The sequence below is a fragment of the Kwoniella dejecticola genome, chromosome 10 (genome assembly GCF_000512565.2).
Source record: "Kwoniella dejecticola CBS 10117 chromosome 10, complete sequence".
Classification (NCBI taxonomy): domain Eukaryota; kingdom Fungi; phylum Basidiomycota; class Tremellomycetes; order Tremellales; family Cryptococcaceae; genus Kwoniella; species Kwoniella dejecticola.
In genome coordinates, this window is record NC_089310.1 from 261659 (window position 1) to 281176 (window position 19518).

The following is a 19518-nucleotide window of genomic DNA, read 5'->3' on the forward strand; positions in this document are numbered from 1 at the left end:
ATGATCAGTCCGCTCAATAGACCAGTGACGAGATCGAGGGTAGGCGTAAATTTCTCCATGGAATATCACAGAGTTCATACAGATCATATCGTTTCATATCATATAATATCGTATTTGTTCGCCGAATCGAACTCTTCTGAAATCATCTCATTTCAATTCAATCCAACTTGACTCGGCTCAGCTCATAACTCCTTCCAGACCATTCTTCAACCAACTCGCCATTCTCATCCTCCCGGATCCTACCTAGTAATCGAACCATGCGAGAGGTTCGCCAGTCTTGAACACCGCTCCGCCCTCGTCGGACGGTCTAGTATCGATCGAGTGGAATACAGGGGCATTACCTGATCCAGCCTTGTGGACGCGGACTGAGTGCGTTGAGAGAAAAAAAAAAGATTGACAGATAGATAGGTAAGTGAAATGGAGCGGAAGAGCGGGAAATTATCAGCTGATCAAATGCCATGTTGACCTCGACAATTCGATTCGACTTGACTCGACGACTTACCATGAATGGATTTGCCCTCTTCAATCTCGATTTCTCCGATGTAATCTACCCCGAGAGGTCGGTTGACTGTGAAGTATCGCAGGGGGTGGTAGTACTACGTGATCGTGTATCATACAGTCATCATTAGCATCAGCATCAGCATCAATAAGTTTGACCAGGATCAAACTTTGTGAATTATGCTACCCTGCTCTATGCAGTGTATGGAGGCGACGTTTGAGATAGATCATCTAGGTGACACTCACATCGATACCCTTCTTGATTCCGTCGGGCCCTACCAGCTCAAGAGCAGCTACTTCCTTGAGACCATGCTTGAAGTCCTCGCTGCATTACATGAGAAGCAGTATCATCAGCTTTGTGGACATTCTCGCTCTCGTCATTGACAAGGTTGAAAGCCGGTGAAGGTCGCTAGTCATACACAGATAGCACAATAATGACGATGACGATGAGACTTACTGAGCAAGTTTATTAATCTTAACCAAGACCTCATGCCTCACACCCTCATCTTCGAACACCGCCAGACCCTCGCTGTCCATCTTGCGAGTAGACGTCGCACTGGAGTCAGGAGGCAGGTTTTTGCCGGTATGTTCCTCTGCGTGAGTATGGCCTGTGAGTCCCGTAGATGCGAGAGCGGTAGAGGCGAGGTTCGTAGCTGTATTAGCTGCTGATTTGGCTGCGTCCTACAATTCACCCGGAACCAGAAGACATCTCACAATTAGCTTCACGACATTGTTCTGAGTCTGAGGAGGCAGGCAGCATGAGGAATGGTCAGACTCACGACGACTGATTGCATTGTGAATATTATTTGTCTGGTAAGGTAAGTGGTTGAAGGGGAATCAGTCAAGTTAGTGCTTGTGAGATGATTGGATTCCAATATGATGTATGTGCTATGGAAGGAAGAAGACAGAGAAGGGACTGTAAACTTATATATTAAAACTGCATTCTTTTGTATTACTCAACTGTATCATGCCCCACTATACAATCCAGTGTCACGAGCCCCCAACTGAAACAATAAAGCACACCTCCTTACTACACTTGTTGCTTGTTCTTCGCCTTATCAGTAAGAATGATGGACATGACGTAATTCCCCCTTTCAAGTGACATCATCTCCTCCTATTTCATTGTGGCAAATTACGTTGAATTGACTTGGACTTGGTTATCTTATCTGCCTATCATGATTGATACTCGCTTTCTTCTGTCTATAGCTTGGTAAGAAGGTATAGTATATATGATACGCATTGATCATATGCATGGAACCATAATCAAACAAATCGATGAGTCGGCATGAGCACTGTTTTACATCTACACCTGCAATGCAGTATGACGACGATCGCCTCATGGACCCCCGCCTTCCCCTATCCGCAATTGCTCTGCCAGACTATCACCACGGTTTCCAGCTCTCGCCCTTACCTCCATTACCTGATATTTCATTCGTGATGGACTTGTGAGCAGTCATGAGATCTGCATTCGCCGTGAGATCCATATGTCAGCCTTTTACATACTACTGCCACACCTCCCAATTACCGTCGAAGACAGATGCAGAGGGATTAGACGACGACGCTCAAACCCAAACTCACAATCCGTATAACTCAAGGCATCATTATTACTATCCTCCACCAACTGATTCGCAAATTCAATTTCCATTCCATCTAGGTTCTGCCTGACTATAATCACTGGTAGAGTATTATCCAGTATCCTTTCGAGATGGGTCAAGATGTTTCGGATTTGGGTAGATAACAATGTCGGTAATTTCGGTAGCGAGGTCTGTCGAACCGAAAAGATTTACAATGTCAGCCTCATCTCTGAGTGAATATTTGGTGAGACAGTTCATGTTGGAGGGGTAGAGGTAGGGAAAGTTGTGAGAGGAGGCAGGCAGACTGACCATCCTCACATCGAGATCTTGCAAATTATCAACCCCATACAGATCATCGATAATTTGCGGAGATACAGCTGAACCGAACCAAATCATGGCTACTTCTCCATTACCTAGATAAAGGAGAGACGAGGATATGATTGTCAGCTCGCTCAGCTTATAATTCTCATCGTGACCAAACTTCTACTCTTATCGCCATCGCTACCGCTACCGGACATGTTGAAAGATAGACTCACTCAAAAGATACGCTCCCTCAGCTACCATCCACCCATAACTCGCTCGCATGAATTGAGGCAATTGCAATTTGCCCTTCTCGTCGGGGAATCCAACTTTTTCATTCAGATCGTGGATCGCTAGTAATTTCGGATAAAGAAGATTGATCGTTCGGGTAGCGGAAAGTGATTTAAATTGACGCATATAATGTACGCGTACGTCTGACGTCACATTACCTCCTGTTCCAGCATCGAACATCAGGATATCCATCAGCGCGAACATTCTTTTTCTCCCTTTGCTTCAATTGAAAGATCTGCCAGATAAGACTCGACTCACCTTTCAGTGGCTTCGATTTCAGCATACACAGAGTATATAATGGTAACAGCTTGAAGCCTTCCGGGAGGATCAACTGCCAAGCGAAAGCAAATCAGGTCAGCTGTGTTTCTGCTATCGTAACGCTGTATAACTACGTAACAGCGTGTCACTCACTTGGCCCTGTTGTACAGCCGGAGCACAGTGTTTTCTGTACATCAATAAAACCCGATTACACCGTTCCGTCAAGGCTTTCTTGATATCCCTCAGACTTCGAGTGGGCATTTGCGAGATGGCTGAGGCGGGGTGATAGTATCAGCATCAGGCTCACACAGATGGAAGTAATCTGAGCATCAAATTGTTCGTGTCCGTGCCAAACCGAAGGAGAATTGAAGAGGGAAGTAGAAAGGGGATGAGGAGAGTAAGACACTGCACAAATCCAACTCACCGCCTTTCAACAAAACCCCCACTCCAGCTTCTTGATCCGCAAATTTGAACACATTCCCAATCAAGCCCGTCACTCCAAACATCATATTCAACAACCTAACCTTCCTTTCCCCCGCAGCCGTCGTATACAGGATCGCCACCTGTACATACGCAGGCTGCCTTTCATCTAATCTGGCCCCTTCATGCTTGAGAACAGCTACGAACGATTTCTTCGAGTCCAATACCCCGAATTCAAGGTCGGTCATGGACCGTTGATAGAAATTACCAATATGATCCGAGACTCGAAGACCGTTCGAACACCTAATTCGCACACTGACATTGTACCCTATTTCCCGCTTTATCGACTCGCCAATTTCCGAATGCAGAAGATCCCGGTCACGAGGAGGCGAGAATTTCGGATGGAAGAACGTTTCTCCCCCTGTCGTGGCGGACAAATGGCCTATGGAAGCTACGTCGCAGTATTGTTCGGGGAAGACGAACGTGTTGACGCCGACTCCACATTCGGAAAGCTCGTCCCCCAACTCCCGCCAGAAGTTGTTGGCAGGACCGAAGAGCGTTTTCTCTTTGTCGGTATTGTATATTGTGGGGTCTTCGCGAGATTGCAATGAGCCGGCACCGTGAGCTATTAGACCGGAGACGAAAAGGTTGATTTGACCACCTTGCATGCGCTGCAAAAGGTGACGAATCGATCGATCAGCGAGTTCTGAATGATAGACTACAGAACCATGCTTCAAGAATAATCGGCTCACCAGCCCAGCCAAAGCACCTTTCACAGCCGACCCGGCCGCTACCCTGCTTCCTTCTTGTCCTCTTTCTGCTATCGTAGGCAACAAATCTAACAGTGCTTCGATTTGAGTTCTATGTTATCCATTCAGAAAACGTCAGATACAAAACGCACACTGGACCCCGTACTTAGACAGCGGACCCACCTTGACTCGAACGGGTCGACCAAGAAACCAGATATAAAAGGGATGAACATGTCCTCCAAATCCGACACGATCAATTGCGAAGGTGACGAAAGGTTTGGCTGTATGAAGACACGAATAGTCAGCTGTCAAATTAGTCCTTTGACTGTCTGTAAGGGCTTGGTGAAGCATGAACTCACAGATAAATTCCAGAACCCAACATGTTCCGCTACACTAACAATCCCTATTCTTTCACCTCTTCCAATCGTGATCTCCTCTTCCTCTTCCTGGTCCTGTTCACCTTCATCCCCATTACTCTGCTTCGGGGATTTACTACCATACAGCGCTTTCTTTATCCCTTCACAGACTTCCCTCACTATACCTCGCTGGGCAGACGAAGAGCTGACATCAATGACGAACACCCTTCCGATTCCACGAGGTTTACGGTACTTTTTCAGTTCTTTCGCTTTCTCCTTAGCGGTCAACCCGGGAGATGGCCCTCGTATATTGTGTTGCTCTTGGCCTAAGGAAGCTTGAAGTCCGCCTAACAAATCTGCAGCCGTCGAAGATATCGCGTCGGATGCACTGTTCCCTACGTCCGCAGCTACGTCGATCAGGCTTCCTGAGGGAGGTGGTTGGAGCGACCAGTACGTTTGGCCGACGGATAGGTCTACGGTACCGAATTGAAGCTCGGGTCGGGAGTCGTGGTCTAGTCTCTGGCCATTTGGCGCGAGGTGGCAGAAGTATGTTGGCGGGACTAAGACGCACAAGGATCAGCATTGAAGTAGGCAGTGTAGTGCGTCTGTATGAATCACACGGACGGAATGATGGCGAACGCGGTTGCAACCAAGTGTGGGACGGAAATTCAAGAGGGCGGGTATTCGCGGACTTACCGATATTGACCCCTCCGCACAAATTACAAGTCCACTTCCTACCGCCATCCACGAACCTACACCAGACATTGATATACCCTCTGCACTTTTCGCATCGTGGCGGACCCTCATCTTCTTCCCCGACGTAAGAAGGGGGGTCGAAAGCACTTTGACCTGAATTCCAGTTCGATACCGTCGGAATAGGATTTTCGTCGTACCGCAGTGGTGCGAAAGGATGCACTATCAATCCGAACGGTAAAGCTGTCGTATCGAGAAGCTGAGAATTCGAGGGGATAACAGGGAGAGTTGCTCTGAGATGTCTTGGGAGGGAGTTGCCTGATCATCAAAACATTCCCAATAATTAGCCTCTGTTTTGATTCCTCCACCCTTTCGTTGAAAGGCATAAATAAACGCTGAAACGGCAGCAGAAATAAGGACAGGCTCAGACGCACCCTGATCTATCGCTCTATAGTCTGTTCCTACGAGCGGCACCAACCCCTTTGTTTGACAGGTGAAAAACTCCTCATCGTCATACAGGTTCTGATCTAATTCTTGAGCTTCAACGGGATTCGGCACTTGGCTTGGATCGATTCGGACTCTGGGACCAGTCAATTGTGGGCCGGAAGAATGGGGAGGTGCTTGAATATGATTTGCAGGTTGTTCAGGATACCTCTGCTGTTGATATTGTTGTTGTTGCTGTTGCTGGGGATATTGATGTTGTTGGTTCTGATATGAAGTAGAAGGATTCGGAGCGTACTCGCCTGTCGGCGCTACATCTCTTTCAGGGACATTGTGAAGTTGAGGAACGTGGTTTGGATCATTGTTGTATCCGCCTTGATATTGATTGTACTGCGAATACCCTTGTCCTTGATATTGCTGTCCTTGAGGTTGCTGGCCGTATACAGGTTGTTGTTGTTGGTGCTGCTGATTATATTCGGGCTGAGATTGACCATGCCATTGCCCTTGAGATGCTTGAGGTGGTCCTGTCAGACTCGGGTCGACTGCATACCTCGATCTTGGCGGCATGTCGCTGGTCTCTGTGTTCGGCTCTGGCTAGTTTGTTCTATGTCTATATGAAGGACGTTGAAGACTGTCAAAATGTCTAGCTGAACGGACACGTCACAACGATGAAAGATAAATGCCGTTATCCATGTGGCCGCGTATTCCGGGGTATGACTTAAAGTGGTAAACCCATTTAAAATTGACACATTCGCACTAGTACTAGCAGTGTAATGAGTGATCGGCATAAACCCTTAACCGTAAATTACGAGTACTCTAGTAATCGTAGTGGATGATGACGAAGTACAGAGCAACTCTCTCACAGCCTTATCGCAACAGGACTGCAAGACTACATATCCTCATCAACCCCTAATCATCCCCCCTCAATTCACCAATGCTTACATAGTGTGCATTCTCACAGATGAGGTATCTAGAAGAATTCGAGCAGAAACCCAAAATGACAGAAGAACCAAATAATGTCGAGGTAAGTTGTGTCTGAGCAGCAGCATCATCTTCAACGCATCGCCACTTATCAACGGACGTGTCTCGTATTATAGAACCGACAATCGACCTCATCCGATACTTCATCCCTAATCAACGTATCCACTCAGGCTCATTCACCCGCTACAACAAATACCTCGTTTGACCATATTACGGACCATCCACTTGCCGAGTCCGTGAACAAGGATGCGACGAAAACCGGTGGGAAAGCAAGGTTGCTGTACTGCAAATCCCACGTCTCGATACATCCTACTTCTTTCAACAAGGACAATATCTCTGGGTACTTGGGTATAGTCGAAGTGGACCATTCGACTCCTCATTCCCTCGCTCCGAACCTCGAATCAGGCAATGGCAATGACAATGGAGCAGCAGCTGTGGGAGGACAGAAGGAAACGTTGATTACTTGGGTACCGAATGAATTGCTCGAGCGGATGGATGAGAAGGACCGTGAGGGCTATAAGAGGGTCGAAGGGCGGAACTTGGCCCCGAACACAAAAGATGAGGAGGAAGACGGTATGCTTCTCCCCAACCCAGGGTCTAGTAATATTCGAGTCTGGCTGATTTTTGCTGGTATGCTTTAGGCTTCGTGTTTGTGTCCTTACCTCCGCCGAAAGGAGAAAAGTACGCATTCTCCATCCCGATCACCAGTATATACAGTGTCCTTGTCTATCCGGTGAGGCACTCGCCAAAAAACTCTGCAGATTATACCAGCTAATAACCGTCGTGTAACAGCCAAGCTTGTCCCATTGGTACGGCTCAGCTACATTCAAGTAAGCTCACAAGCTTCGAGCTCGCTCGAACCATCAAACTGACGCTGACCTCGTCTTTTAGCTTGATGGGTGGCATTTCTCTCCCTACCTTGTATTTCCACGATGACGAATCCCCATTACTGGCTTCACCGAACCTTCCCAACCCTTCGCAACCCTTACCTCGCGCCCAGTGGGGATTCCCTCCATTCCTGTCACTTCTTGAATCACGAGCAACGTTAGTGCGTTCCCACTTACTGACCTCCAGAAAGAACATGGGTGCCGAATTATGGCTTGTCAATCCAAGTAAGAGCGATCGCGAGGTGCACGAAGCCGGATTGGAGGAAGAACCCGAGACCATCCCTACGCAACGTAAACCCATTACCCCTGAAACCGTCCCATATCCACCCAAGCAGACATACCCCACTGCAGCCGTTCTGAACACCACTACACCCAAGCAGACACTCATGACCTCCCTGTCTAACCTAACCAATCTCTCGAGAAAAGCAGCTTCTCAAGTCCTCTCTCATCCCCTGGCTCAACCCGTCGTCCCGCACCTTCCCCCTGCCGTGCGGTCTCTGGTCAACGTCCCTGGCGAATGGGAGAGGACGGGCAGACTACCTCCGAAGCCGGGCAAGAAAAACAACACCGATGTAGCGAGCGAATTCGAATCAGCAAGATTGTATCTCGCTCGATGGGCTAGAGTCGTAGCTGAAGAAGGGGAAAGAGCTCGCCGGGATGAACTGGCGTCTAAAGCAAGAATTCAACGCAGGAAATCGTCGACTTCCCTGTCCACCTCTCAATCGGGCTCTCTTTCTCCTGTGGAGGATTTGGAGAGTTCGTTGGGTGTATTTTCGATGTTACCGAAGTCATATAGCAAAAGACCGATACCGAATCCTACCAGGACGCCTCAACACCCGATCACGGCTAGAGACTGGGAAAGCTTTGCAGCTCAAGGAAGGGATGAGCTGTACGTCAGGAGAGAGATTTTCAAGAGGGGATTTAGCGATTCGTCTGAACCGGAGGAAGTGAAAGCTCGAAGAGAAGGGTGGGAAGTTCTCTTGGGAATTATACCCTGGCAAATTGGAGGACTGGGAGGGGGCGAGACTGGGAAGGAAAAACGTACGAAACAGAGGGAAGAAGCTAGGAAAGCTAAAAGGCAGGTGTATAATGGGCTCAAGGGGAAATGGAAGAAGGAAGCTGCGAAAGAGAATGAAATCAATGGTGGCAGGGAGGATTGGAGAGAAGAATGGCATAGAATCGATGTGAGTGATCTCTACCCTTACATGACTGGCGAAGGGCAATCGATGGATCAGGGAAGCTGATGAAACTGGCTATGAATAGGTTGATTGTAGAAGAACCGACCGAAATCAACCTATATATGCTGTACCTAGCTCAGCGGCTCACAAGGGAGATCACGAGAAAGAAGGTGGAGGGGCAAACACGAGTTTGAGGAGGGGAAGTCTAGGCGATGACGGTCAAGGAGAAGAAGAGGAAGGAGGCGCAGCGGCTTTGAATCGTATGTCAATTGTTTACCTTGATCAGATATAAGCTGATAACTCTCATACTTGTACAGCTCACATTGCAGCGCTAAGGACGATTCTGATGACCTATCATACGTACTCGCCGGAGTTGGGATATGTACAAGGTGTGTTGAACTTTATGATCGAGCCATAGTAGGGATATAATTAATCAATACTACTCGTCAGGGATGTCCGATCTTTTGAGTCCGATATATGTAGTCTTCGAGACCAACGAGGCGGACGCGTTCTGGGGTCTGGTGGGAGTCATGAAGATGATGGTGAGTGTTCCTCGTTTAGCTGTTCGCTCAAGCTCCGTATCGCAATAGCTGAAGACCTGACCCTTGATAGGAGAGCAATTTTTTGAGAGATCAAAGTGGGATGAAGAGGAAATTGTCCACGTTACAACAACTGATCAGCGTTATGGATCCGGAGTTGTACGCTCACTTGGGTGAGTTAGGGATACTCAGGCCTAATCGAGTTCTTCAGAGTCAGACTCAAGCAGATAAGCTAACATTGACCTGTCGTTACGCTTCATAGAAAGGACAGACTCCCTGAACCTATTTTTCTGCTTCAGATGGATCTTGATCAATTTCAAGAGGGAATTCAAGTTTGAACAGGTCATCAAGCTATGGGAGGTGTGTGATGTCCTCAGGTTGATCGACGATCTGAATACTCTTTCAGTGCAAGCTGACGCCGACGCTTTCTGCCACAGGTACTATGGACCAATTTCTATTCTGACCAATTCGTACTTTTCGTAGCGCTCGCAATCCTCCAATCGCATCGAGATGTCCTGATTAGATATTTGACTGAATTTGACGAGGTGCTAAAATACGCCAACGACTTGAGTGGAACTGTAAGTCATCGTGCTAATACCCGCACTCACACCCTCTTCTCGGACTGGTCTTCCGATAATGGAGAACAGTGTCTGTCAAACAGCTTGCCGCAATGACGGCGCTGACGCGGTGTTGCAATCGGGCAGATCGACCTGGATACCACCCTTGCTCAAGCGGAAGTTTTGTTCCTGTCGTTCAGAACATTGGTGGAAGATCTGGATAAAGAGAATGCCACTCTCGAAGAGAAGAGTAAAGAAGGATTGAGACATCGTAGGATAAATTCAGATATCACTGGCTCTTCTTCGCCCAGCAAAAAAGGGAAGGGCAAAGAGAGGGACAAGGACAAGGAGACGGAGGAAGAGGACGGCGATGAGCCAGGAAAGAAGGGCAAGGAACGAAGGGTTATCTCGGATGATCTGAGGGGGTTGTTGATCTCGTGGAAGGCATAAAAAGTCGAGGGTGGCTCAACTATCGCATCTGAAATGGCATGCGCATGATACGAGATTCGAACGATCTTGCACCGTGTGGAGGAAGAAGAAAATAGTGAAGAGGGCGATGTGTGTTGAAGAATTAAGAATTTATGGAGATTTATACGATCACTCGGAAATCATAGTTGTAGAATTCAAATATATGTAGCGACTTAGCCTTATCGATTCGGCCACGCTTACACGTCTCAGACCTTCAGCTTAGATGAACGAAAAGTGCGTTCAGAGCATCGTCCTCCATCTCATTCTCGCTACGTGCATTGGTCTTTCAGTGACTTGCCAAAGCTGAGGTGGACTGAACAAGTGGAGGCGAATCGCCCGTCCTACTCGTATTTACAAGTCACTTCTTTGCTTTACGCTTTACTCTACGTGCAATCTGACCGCATCAATCCTTTTCATCAAGATCATCACTGTCACTCTCACTGTTCCGCATACGCATACGCATCCTCGCTAAAAGTCCATTTTACCTTGTATTCGACTGTATACGCTTGCTTCCAGTCACCGACTACAACATGTCCCGAAAAGGAGGCCAAGGCCAAGGTCCGACGAGACAACAATATTCCTCTGGATTATCATACGTCGCCAACACGCCTAAATTCTTACAGAACTTCGGACAGCCTTCGCCTTCGCCTTCGCTTGATTCTACTTCTGCTTCGGGTCCTTCTAGGGGAGGAAGAAGGAGTGAGCGTGATATACAAGGACAAAGTGGTCGAGAAGCATTACCGTCCAGACCTAAAGAAGGGAAATGGGCAAATGGATCAGATGATGAAGATGCCCCGAACAACCGCGCTAACCGAAAAGCCAATGATGAGGATGGGGATGAGGATGATGAAGATGAAGATGAAGATGAAGATGAATGGGGAGAAACATTCGGAGGAGGGGCCGATGGAGATGGGCCGCAGATTGTCGTTCTGAAAGAGGGTAGACATTTGGATGAAGATGAAGTTAAGCGAATAAGGCGGAGAGGTGAGCTAAAATGTTCTGAAATGGAATGAGTCGAGGTGGTTTGAGTTGAGCTGGAACGGGCTGGGATGAAGCGAATTGGGGAGAGATGGGATACAGAAGCTGAGTCAAGTTTTATATGTAGCAAAAGGCGAACGATCACCTTCTCCACCTGCATCAAATACGCCGAACGATCTGAAGAAGCAGGAGGAGAAGGAGAAAAAGACAAGTGCGATAATACCTAAATCGAATACAAACAAGCGGAAATTAGTGGGGAATGATCGCGATCAAATTGAAGCTGAAGAAGAGGATAAAGGGAGTAAGAAAGATGGAGAGGAGAAGAAGAAGAAGAAGGCTAAGAAGGGCATGTTGAGTTTCAATGAAGCTGAAGGGGAAGATTAAAGATGAGGGCTGAAGCTGAGAGAATGAGGAAGTGATCATGATCCACGTTTGTCTTGTAAGACGCTGTTGGTACAGACCTGGGAATTGGAGGGCTGTATCTGGTATTTCGGAGTGATACTCCTAGTATCGTCAATGTCCCTCTGTGCGACAAAGACTGCACTGCGACGCTGTGCTCTCAAGCTTGCCCTACAGTAGAAAGGGCAATCACCCCGCGAGATGCTAGTTCGGTACGCACATTGTATTCGTGCTGGTCTATTCATTAAGCAACCCTTCATAGGACAGAATTTACAGGCTTCGGGTATTGATGGAATGTATAATTCAACCCAGACGCAGGGGGCCGACGAGGACATTGCTTCTTTGCGATGATGTTACATACAGCACTGATCTACGAGATGTGGTTGTGCACAAGATGACCATAAAAGGTATCTTCAGGCATTCACATATTCACATATTCACATTAAATCTTACTCCGGGTTCACCCTCGACTGACGTCCAAGGTCCAAGCCATTCAAAGATTGCCGGATTATATCACGATGTTTCCTCTTTACCTTTCTCCTTGCCTTTATCCACATGGTTCTCTTCCGCCTCACTTAAGACCGCACTTCCGCTCAAGCTGGACCCGCCCGATGCAGAAGCTGAGGGAGATGCAGAGGGACTAGGTAATTGCCAAGCTGGTATTCCTTTTCCTCGCGGGGTCAACAAAGCATTCGCAGCTGCCGTCGTCGAACTGACTCCTCCTGAGGGAGACGAGGTCCCGTTGGTTTGAGGAGAACTGGCTTGATTCTGACCTTGACCTTGTCGGGCGAGAAGCAGCGTTTTGAGAGAACGCAACTCGTTCTGCAGATCCGATAAGGCGGAAGATTGCGATGCCGAGTGTTTTTCGATCAACTAGAACACCCAATCGGATCGAACATCGTATCAGCTCCCCGGCTTTCTCACATGAGGTTAGATCAAGCTATATTCGTCAGAGGGCAAGGTGGGTCTGGAAGTGAGAGTGTTGGGATTTGATATGAGATGACATGATATGATATGATGCGCACCTTCGGAACAAGCTCTCGCACACTCTCAACTTCACTCCTTATATCCCTCATCTCCTCCCTCCATTTCTCTTCACTGTTCTTCACATTCTTCAACGAATCCTCCACCTCCTCAATCACACCGTTCACCCGCTCTTTGTCCTCTTGTATCGATAGTTGTAATGCCGAAGTCTGCTCTGTCAGCTCTGTGAGTAGTCTGGACGCTTCGTCGTACTGCGCTGTAAGGGAAGACGAAGTATCTTGGAAAGAAGTTGTTGACGGAGGTTGAAGATGCGGAAGAAGGTATTTCTGCGAAGTCGGAAAGGGAAACTGTTAACGACCGCCTTCTCTATCGATGGTCTTGTTCCAAGCTGAACTCACTTTCGCTAACACCGATAAGCCATAGACTACTCCACCACTTATAACAGCCATAATCTATTCAATCGTCCCTGAAATCAGCCTTGATCTCCTCATCGGCTATGGCATTCCCCGTCCAAAAGTCGGCTCACGAAAAGATCTCTCCAATCCCGCCTGGGTGGTTCCGGAGGATGCATCACCCCTTGTCCGTATCCATACCCATATTCACGTCCTGTAGCTTGATTGTAGCCATAACGCGGAGCCGGATCTCTAGGTCGTTCGGGAATCGAACCTTCAATCGATGAAGCACCCTGTGCCGCTTGTGATAATGCTTGTTGGATTTCAGGCTCGTTCAGACCTTTTGATTCTAAGAACTGTATTCGGGAAGTAAGGGAGGAGGATGCGACCTATACAAGCATGACAGATGTTCAATTCGTGACGTTACAAGCTGGAGAGCGGACCTCTAAAAGAGACAGGCCTACCTTGGGGTCGTTCAGGAATAGCACGGCATTGCGTATCAATTCGTGCCTGTTGGACGAGGAAGAAGACGAGGCCTCCATCGTCGCGGTGTGGAGATTCGCTATGAGTCCGGGAGAGGCTGCGATGACTGGAAGAAAACGATATGCGAAAAGAAGGAAAGAGCGAAGAAGTCTGAATCTTCGCAGGTCGGGTAAAGGCGAACCGGCTCGAATTGATGCTGACACGATGAAGTTACCCAAAGTGGCAGTCGGCGATCAATTATGCTTGGAAAGACATGCAATTGACCTCGACCTCCTACGCGGACATATTGGAAGACAGCCTTGCATTTCACTGCGCATGATGACGAGGCAGGTCGGGAGTCGTTAATGAAAGATGGGTGGAGAGGGAAGCAGAGAGACGGCGAGGAAAAGAGGGAGAGGAGCGATGCGAGAGGGCAAGAGCAGAGAAGAGGGAAGAGGGGAGAGAGGAGAGAGAGAGGAGAGAGGGAGAGAGGGAGAGGGGAGAGAGGGAGAGAGGGAGAGAGGGAGAGAGGGAGAGAGGGAGAGGGAGAGGACGAGAGAGGCTGACAGCGAGGGGTGGTGGGTGGAGAGAGGAGTCTGAAGGTGGGATGGGTAGAGGAAGGACGGATCAGTCGGTAACGTATCATTCTTCAACAGAGTAAATACGATCATCCTGCTATAGCTGGACCAGTGGAATCTTGGGGCCTGCCGTACCATACTCATCCACAGCTCCTCGCCCATCTTCCAGGGATAGAAATACGGCTCGACTTGTCTTTTAGACCAGACTCGGTCTGTCGCTCTGAGACATGATGGGAAATTCAGAATGTACAGATAAGATCTTTCTCCAATCACACCGGTGTCCACCATGCTCTCATCAATTGTGAGATGCTCCTCATCTGGTAAGGAAACTTTGGGAGGCTCATTGGGTTATTTGTCCCTCTTCGGTGATACTTCTCGCGGGTCACGAAATCTTGCTCCTCGTTGTGATCACTGCCTACCTGCAAGGTGTACTCACTTTCCGCCTGATACTCAAAATCACTTGCGGGCGCGAGGCTGGACATGCCATACTGAGCCAGTGATGAGCACTTGTGCTGTCGCCGCTGCATTTGATGCTAGAGAATCTCTGGATACAGGATCTGCTCGCCTGAGCAAGGCTTTTGAGGTGGTATCACAAATTTACGATTCCCGATGGTTGAATGGTCCGGAAAGGGGCACTGACGCTTCATCAGGGATCCCCAGTGCACAGTGTAGGATGTCCGAAGGCCACTGTGGCGTGAGTTCCTTACAGTATACCAGATTGGTCTTCTTTCTCCGTTCACAGGACGTTTTGAGTTGAGAACTCATGTACTGTGAAGGAAGAGCGGAAGTACGTACTAGATTACAGGCTTCGAAGCGTGTCGTCCTTTGCGCCCCAGGTCTTCGCTATAATATTACGAAAAATGACTACTGTACTCTGATTGTGGAAAGGAGACGCTCCAGTCTCGAGACACCGCGCGGCGTGGCCAGACCGAGGTCAGGTGTAGCTCATCTACAGGAAAGGAACAAGCAGCCATCCTTTTGCGACTCAATTGACGTTTAACGACCGAAGCTTCCCTGCTTCCCTTTACCCTTTGTGTTCTACGTGTCTGTGACGTGCACTTGCTCATATCCATCGTGGCGGTGTCAAGGTCATTTCGCTCCTTCTTCGTCCGAAAGGATGCCCTTTTCGTGCGCTGATGAAGCGCATCCCGTACTGTACTCAGGCAACGCTCGGATCAGAGGATATAAGAAGCTGGCGGATAGCGTCATTACTGCCCAGCTTTTCTCATTCACCCCACTGAGTGTATTCTGAAATCCCTCCAGTGCTTCACAAATAATTGTCCTGTCTATCCGGACTCGCAAGATGCCTAAACAGCTCACATCCACACAAGGTGGACGCAAGCGGCTGACTTGGCAGGGCACATGCTCAGGTCATTGGTTTGACGGCATCCCGCTGACCGAGCGATTCAATGCGAGGACTGGTGAATGTACTAGTGGAGTCAGGCTCTTCAATGACGACCCAGTGGATCTTTGCGGAAATTGCGTAAGTGCTTGCGATTACCAACATCTTCAAGCCTACTTACCTTCGTGTGGGCCGGACATGCTTACCCTGCGTTCTGGGTCCAGGTGAACTTCTATTCGTCATCGATTACTGGTGCAACACTCACACATCTTCTGTCACCTGGCTCCATGACCGGCGCCAACAATATCAGAGTCAGCACCTACCTGGACGGACCATAGGATCGATACCATGGAGCTGTAGCGATAGTAGAGAAGCGTTACAAACAGGCCATACTGTACGCCGAGTATTTTCAACTTATTCTTGCTCAGGACTCGCTGGATCCATAGGCTGATTCGGCCTCGATGTTCGTTTGTCGCATTGGCGCGATGACAGGAATTCCGAGCTCGTACTATCACAGTCTCATGCGATGGATGTACGGACAATGCCACTTTGTTCGGCGGGAACCCTGTTCCTCTATGCGCTAAATGTGTACGTCCCTTACACGTCCAAAAGTGCTGAGATTGACGATTGATGTGCTGAGGCTGCTTCTTGTCTGAATGAATAGATCGACAACCCAGGGTCTATATCGGCTTGGACTGCCAGTCATCCGGAACCGCAGACATGGGCGCATGAAGCAGTCGCTAGCGCACAGGTGCAACAGCAAGGATGGCGCTCAACGTTAGCCCAACACAAACAACAATACCCTGGCTATTTCCCACGCAGCCAGAACGGAACGCGCCGAGTCGTCAGTGAATCCAATGGGCAGTACGAACAGAGTCTATCAATCCGAGTCCGGAATAACAATCAACCTCAGACGGATGCCGGAGCAGCCTTCCCCAATGATGATGGACAATGGGATTGGCTCAATCAGGTGGCACCTGCGAGTAGTATTCGGGACGATGTGACACAACAAGACCCTGCAAACCCCGTCACCTACGGCGGGGTAGGGGGTCAAGATGCTCGCATACCCGCTGTCCTACCTTGGCCAACCTACGACACTTCGTATAGTACGGACTGGAGGCGGCCCTGATTGGATCGCATCGTGCGGTACAGACTGTTGCGGGGTCACAGTGCGTCGACTCAGTCTTGCACCATCCGCAATTGTCACTTCATAGTTGATCGATACACCTCACGACATTTGACTTTCCCGAATTTCGTTTACAGTATATAGTCATTTCTCAATTCTCTCGATGCATATGGTGCATCAGGCTGCTAACTGGCGAATAGCTATCAAGAGGTGAAGTCCCAATCTGGCCCAGCACTATGATTTGCCACTTCGAGCATGAGTGCCACCGTGGCTTTGATGTGTCTGAGCCGAAGACGAGTCTCATTCGTTCTCCTAACGCCGCCTTGATTCTATACATCTCGAAGATCGCCGCCATCCCAGCTTCCGTCACACAGAAGGACATACTGTGTTCACATATCATAAATGACGCCTGCTTCCTGTGCCCTTGGACCAGGAGCAAGATCCCTTAAACGGATGACTGATCACGGTGTACGAAGTGAAACACCACTGTGTCCAGATGGGAATTCAAGCAGCAGTCGACGACGCATATATCTGGCTCCGCTATTCACAAAGCATTTCCCCCCATTACGCTTGACCCCTTCGCCACACTGTACACATCTTCCGACGCTCGCGGGACATCGATACCCAGCTTGGAACCTTCATAGCCGTCTGAGAGTCTGGTATGCTCATAAGCCTCGATCTGTTCAAGATAGCTTCATCAAAAGAGACAACATCATCACAAGCATCTCTACTCCAAAGGCGGTTGATATAGTGTCCGCCACAGTGTGAAAAACCATGATATCAAACGAGTAAATGGAGTATTGCTGCCCTAGCCTCGCTGATCTGGTGCCGAAACATTGAATGTCAACGCATCCTTTCCGGCAAATTATGCATCAATTCGATCATTTCAGTGTCCTGTACCTAGCTCTCCGCCGATACCTACCCAATTCCAAGGATGTTCTATAATCTGCTTTTCTCTCCACCTTCTTTGAGGCCAACAACAGTCTTACCGAAGTTCTTACCCTCGAACATATCCCTCAACGTGCCAACACAAGTGTCCAAGCCGTAGGTGACATGATAATCGGCTTTCAATTTACCCTCTTTCACCAACTTAGCCAGGTATTCCGACGCTTCCTTGAATTTGTCGGCGTGATCAAGTACGATGAATCCTTTCATAGTTGATTTCATCGATACGAGGTTGAAGTAGTTGTATATGGGCGTGGGCTTTTCGGCGCTGTAGATCCGCACTGGGTCAGCAAAACTCACTGATCCGGCCATCCGAGTAAGCTGATGGAGAGAGGGAGTAAGCTTGACTTACTTATATGCTGATATAGCTCCGCAAGCTATGATTCTTGCGTAGGGGTTTAGTTGGGCCAAAGCTAGATCAAGGATTTCTCCGCCGACTAAGGTAATCATCAGAACGGATTAGTAAGAGCCTCGCTTCTACCACTATTTTGTTGATGGATTGGGAGGGCGAAACTTTGGAAGGCAGGAGCAACTCACCATTATCAAAGTACACGTCGATATGTTTAAGCTCCCTGAACTTCTTTTTAAAGTCGGAATCTTTGTAGTTGAGTACATTATGAGCACCGATCTTCTTCAGGTAGTCCAGCTTCTCCTGTGATCCCGCGATCGCGGTCACAGTGCATTTGGGATGAGCAGCCGCGATCTGAGTAGCAATCTGCAGCATGCCCGGTTTTCTCAGTCAGCCACTGAGCCCCTGAGCAGAAGAGGAAGGACTTCGACGCACCTGTCCAACAGCTCCGGCTGCTCCTGAGATTACCACGTGATCGCCATCTTTTAGCTGACCAATCTCGAAGAGGCCCTATCCCCGCACATACGGAATTCGAGGATCAGTCTCGGTCCAGCACCAGCACCAACAGCTACCTTGTGGATACGGCGCTGAAAGCAATCATTCCACTCACGACCCAAGCTGTCATACCCGTCAATCCGTATAATCCCATATGATCAATATCCCTTCCGCCTTCCGGTGTCCTGCAGGCGACCAAGTGAATCTCGAGTCAGTCAATCTGCGAGCCATAGTAATCCCTTCTGCACTCGGGACTTGCAGAAGCATCGGACCTGTATCAGGGGATCAACTTACACTCTTTTCTGAATGGCTTTCCCGGGTCCGGTCCAATATTCCTGCCAGCCAAACGTATCAAACACAAGATCGCCCTCCTTGAAATTCTCGTCGTTTGATTTGACAACCCTTCCGAGGGAGGTGGCTCGCATCACGGCGCCAATTTGGACGGGAGGTAGGTATGATCGAACATCGTTCAACCATCCTCTCATTGTTGGATCCTAGAGCAAACGGGCAATCTACATGAGCTTGATCATTTGTCATACAGATCCAGTACCCGACGATCAACCTCAGTTAACTCACGATAGACACATATTCAACTTTGACCAATACTTCCCCCTCTCCAGGCTGCTTGATCTCCCCAGTCTGCAACTTGAAGGTGTTATCGGTGATTGGACCCCTGGCTGGTCTTTCGTTCAATACGATCTGTTTGTATTGTCCCGACATTGTGTTTTCTCTCTGTTTTCAATTTTGACACAATCTAACTGTATGAAAAATGGTGGTGTGTTGTGTGTGAATACGACGATGAAGTCTGTTTCCACTGCAATGATATCGTTCAGTCAATATATATATCTTCGTACCCCAGTACGTTCACAAGATCACGGTGACTGGCCATGAGTGGTGCGGACTACCAAGTGCATGCTCTGCAAGAGCAAGAGCAAGAGCAAGAGCAAGACGTCACCGGAATCATCATTTGATTTTTAACCGAAGTCCGTATTTTCCGGAAAGTGGAAATACCGTGAAAATAGGAGCAGCGAAGCAGTGGACCCTCCACCATTATGAGTAAGCCAACTGAACTCAGATTTGCAGATCTGGAGTTTTACAGTCTGCCAAGTCTGCTAAATTCTGAGCTCTTCGTACCTTCATACATGGGTCCACACTTGCTTGGTCGATGTACATCGATACGTGCTGTGTACATCGACAGGTCTCAAAGGTACCGCGGCTGACTCGGACTATATATGGCAAATGTCTAATCCAGGGTGTTGTCAACATCGACATCGATAT

General features: G+C 48.5%; 7 protein-coding genes across 7 annotated transcripts; 3 read left to right on the forward strand and 4 right to left on the reverse strand.

Annotated features, from left to right (window-relative positions):
- Positions 1-243: 243 nt before the first annotated feature.
- I303_107642 (uncharacterized protein) lies at positions 244-1292 on the reverse strand (the record flags this gene model as incomplete). The annotated part of the gene is made up of 5 exons (XM_018410917.1): positions 244-365; positions 503-596; positions 745-823; positions 956-1179; positions 1278-1292. The coding sequence occupies 5 exons, from the start codon at positions 1290-1292 to the stop codon at positions 244-246; spliced, it is 534 nt and encodes a 177-aa protein (XP_018259585.1).
- Positions 1293-1880: 588 nt separating this feature from the next.
- On the reverse strand, positions 1881-6147 carry I303_107643 (uncharacterized protein; the record flags this gene model as incomplete). The annotated part of the gene is made up of 13 exons (XM_018410918.1): positions 1881-1960; positions 2077-2263; positions 2382-2485; positions 2609-2824; positions 2922-2994; positions 3075-3193; positions 3346-4012; positions 4094-4202; positions 4274-4371; positions 4450-5006; positions 5143-5253; positions 5296-5457; positions 5574-6147. The coding sequence occupies 13 exons, from the start codon at positions 6145-6147 to the stop codon at positions 1881-1883; spliced, it is 3057 nt and encodes a 1018-aa protein (XP_018259586.1).
- A 430-nt stretch (positions 6148-6577) lies between these two features.
- Positions 6578-10172, forward strand: I303_107644 (uncharacterized protein; the record flags this gene model as incomplete). The annotated part of the gene is made up of 12 exons (XM_018410919.1): positions 6578-6604; positions 6678-7134; positions 7203-7294; positions 7354-7391; positions 7453-8632; positions 8712-8886; positions 8944-9015; positions 9077-9168; positions 9239-9338; positions 9428-9525; positions 9603-9743; positions 9870-10172. The coding sequence occupies 12 exons, from the start codon at positions 6578-6580 to the stop codon at positions 10170-10172; spliced, it is 2775 nt and encodes a 924-aa protein (XP_018259587.1).
- A 548-nt stretch (positions 10173-10720) lies between these two features.
- I303_107645 (uncharacterized protein) lies at positions 10721-11552 on the forward strand (the record flags this gene model as incomplete). The annotated part of the gene is made up of 2 exons (XM_018410920.1): positions 10721-11174; positions 11296-11552. 2 exons carry the CDS (start codon positions 10721-10723, stop codon positions 11550-11552), a joined length of 711 nt encoding a protein of 236 aa, XP_018259588.1.
- A 528-nt stretch (positions 11553-12080) lies between these two features.
- Positions 12081-13485, reverse strand: I303_107646 (uncharacterized protein; the record flags this gene model as incomplete). Its single annotated transcript, XM_018410921.1, has 5 exons — positions 12081-12440; positions 12593-12877; positions 12950-13003; positions 13078-13332; positions 13408-13485. 5 exons carry the CDS (start codon positions 13483-13485, stop codon positions 12081-12083), a joined length of 1032 nt encoding a protein of 343 aa, XP_018259589.1.
- Positions 13486-15286: 1801 nt separating this feature from the next.
- On the forward strand, positions 15287-16454 carry I303_107647 (uncharacterized protein; the record flags this gene model as incomplete). Its single annotated transcript, XM_018410922.1, has 4 exons — positions 15287-15466; positions 15550-15636; positions 15818-15913; positions 15990-16454. 4 exons carry the CDS (start codon positions 15287-15289, stop codon positions 16452-16454), a joined length of 828 nt encoding a protein of 275 aa, XP_018259590.1.
- Positions 16455-17390: 936 nt separating this feature from the next.
- Positions 17391-18960, reverse strand: I303_107648 (uncharacterized protein; the record flags this gene model as incomplete). The annotated part of the gene is made up of 7 exons (XM_018410923.1): positions 17391-17664; positions 17749-17833; positions 17934-18111; positions 18181-18255; positions 18356-18425; positions 18535-18734; positions 18817-18960. The coding sequence occupies 7 exons, from the start codon at positions 18958-18960 to the stop codon at positions 17391-17393; spliced, it is 1026 nt and encodes a 341-aa protein (XP_018259591.1).
- Positions 18961-19518: the final 558 nt, after the last annotated feature.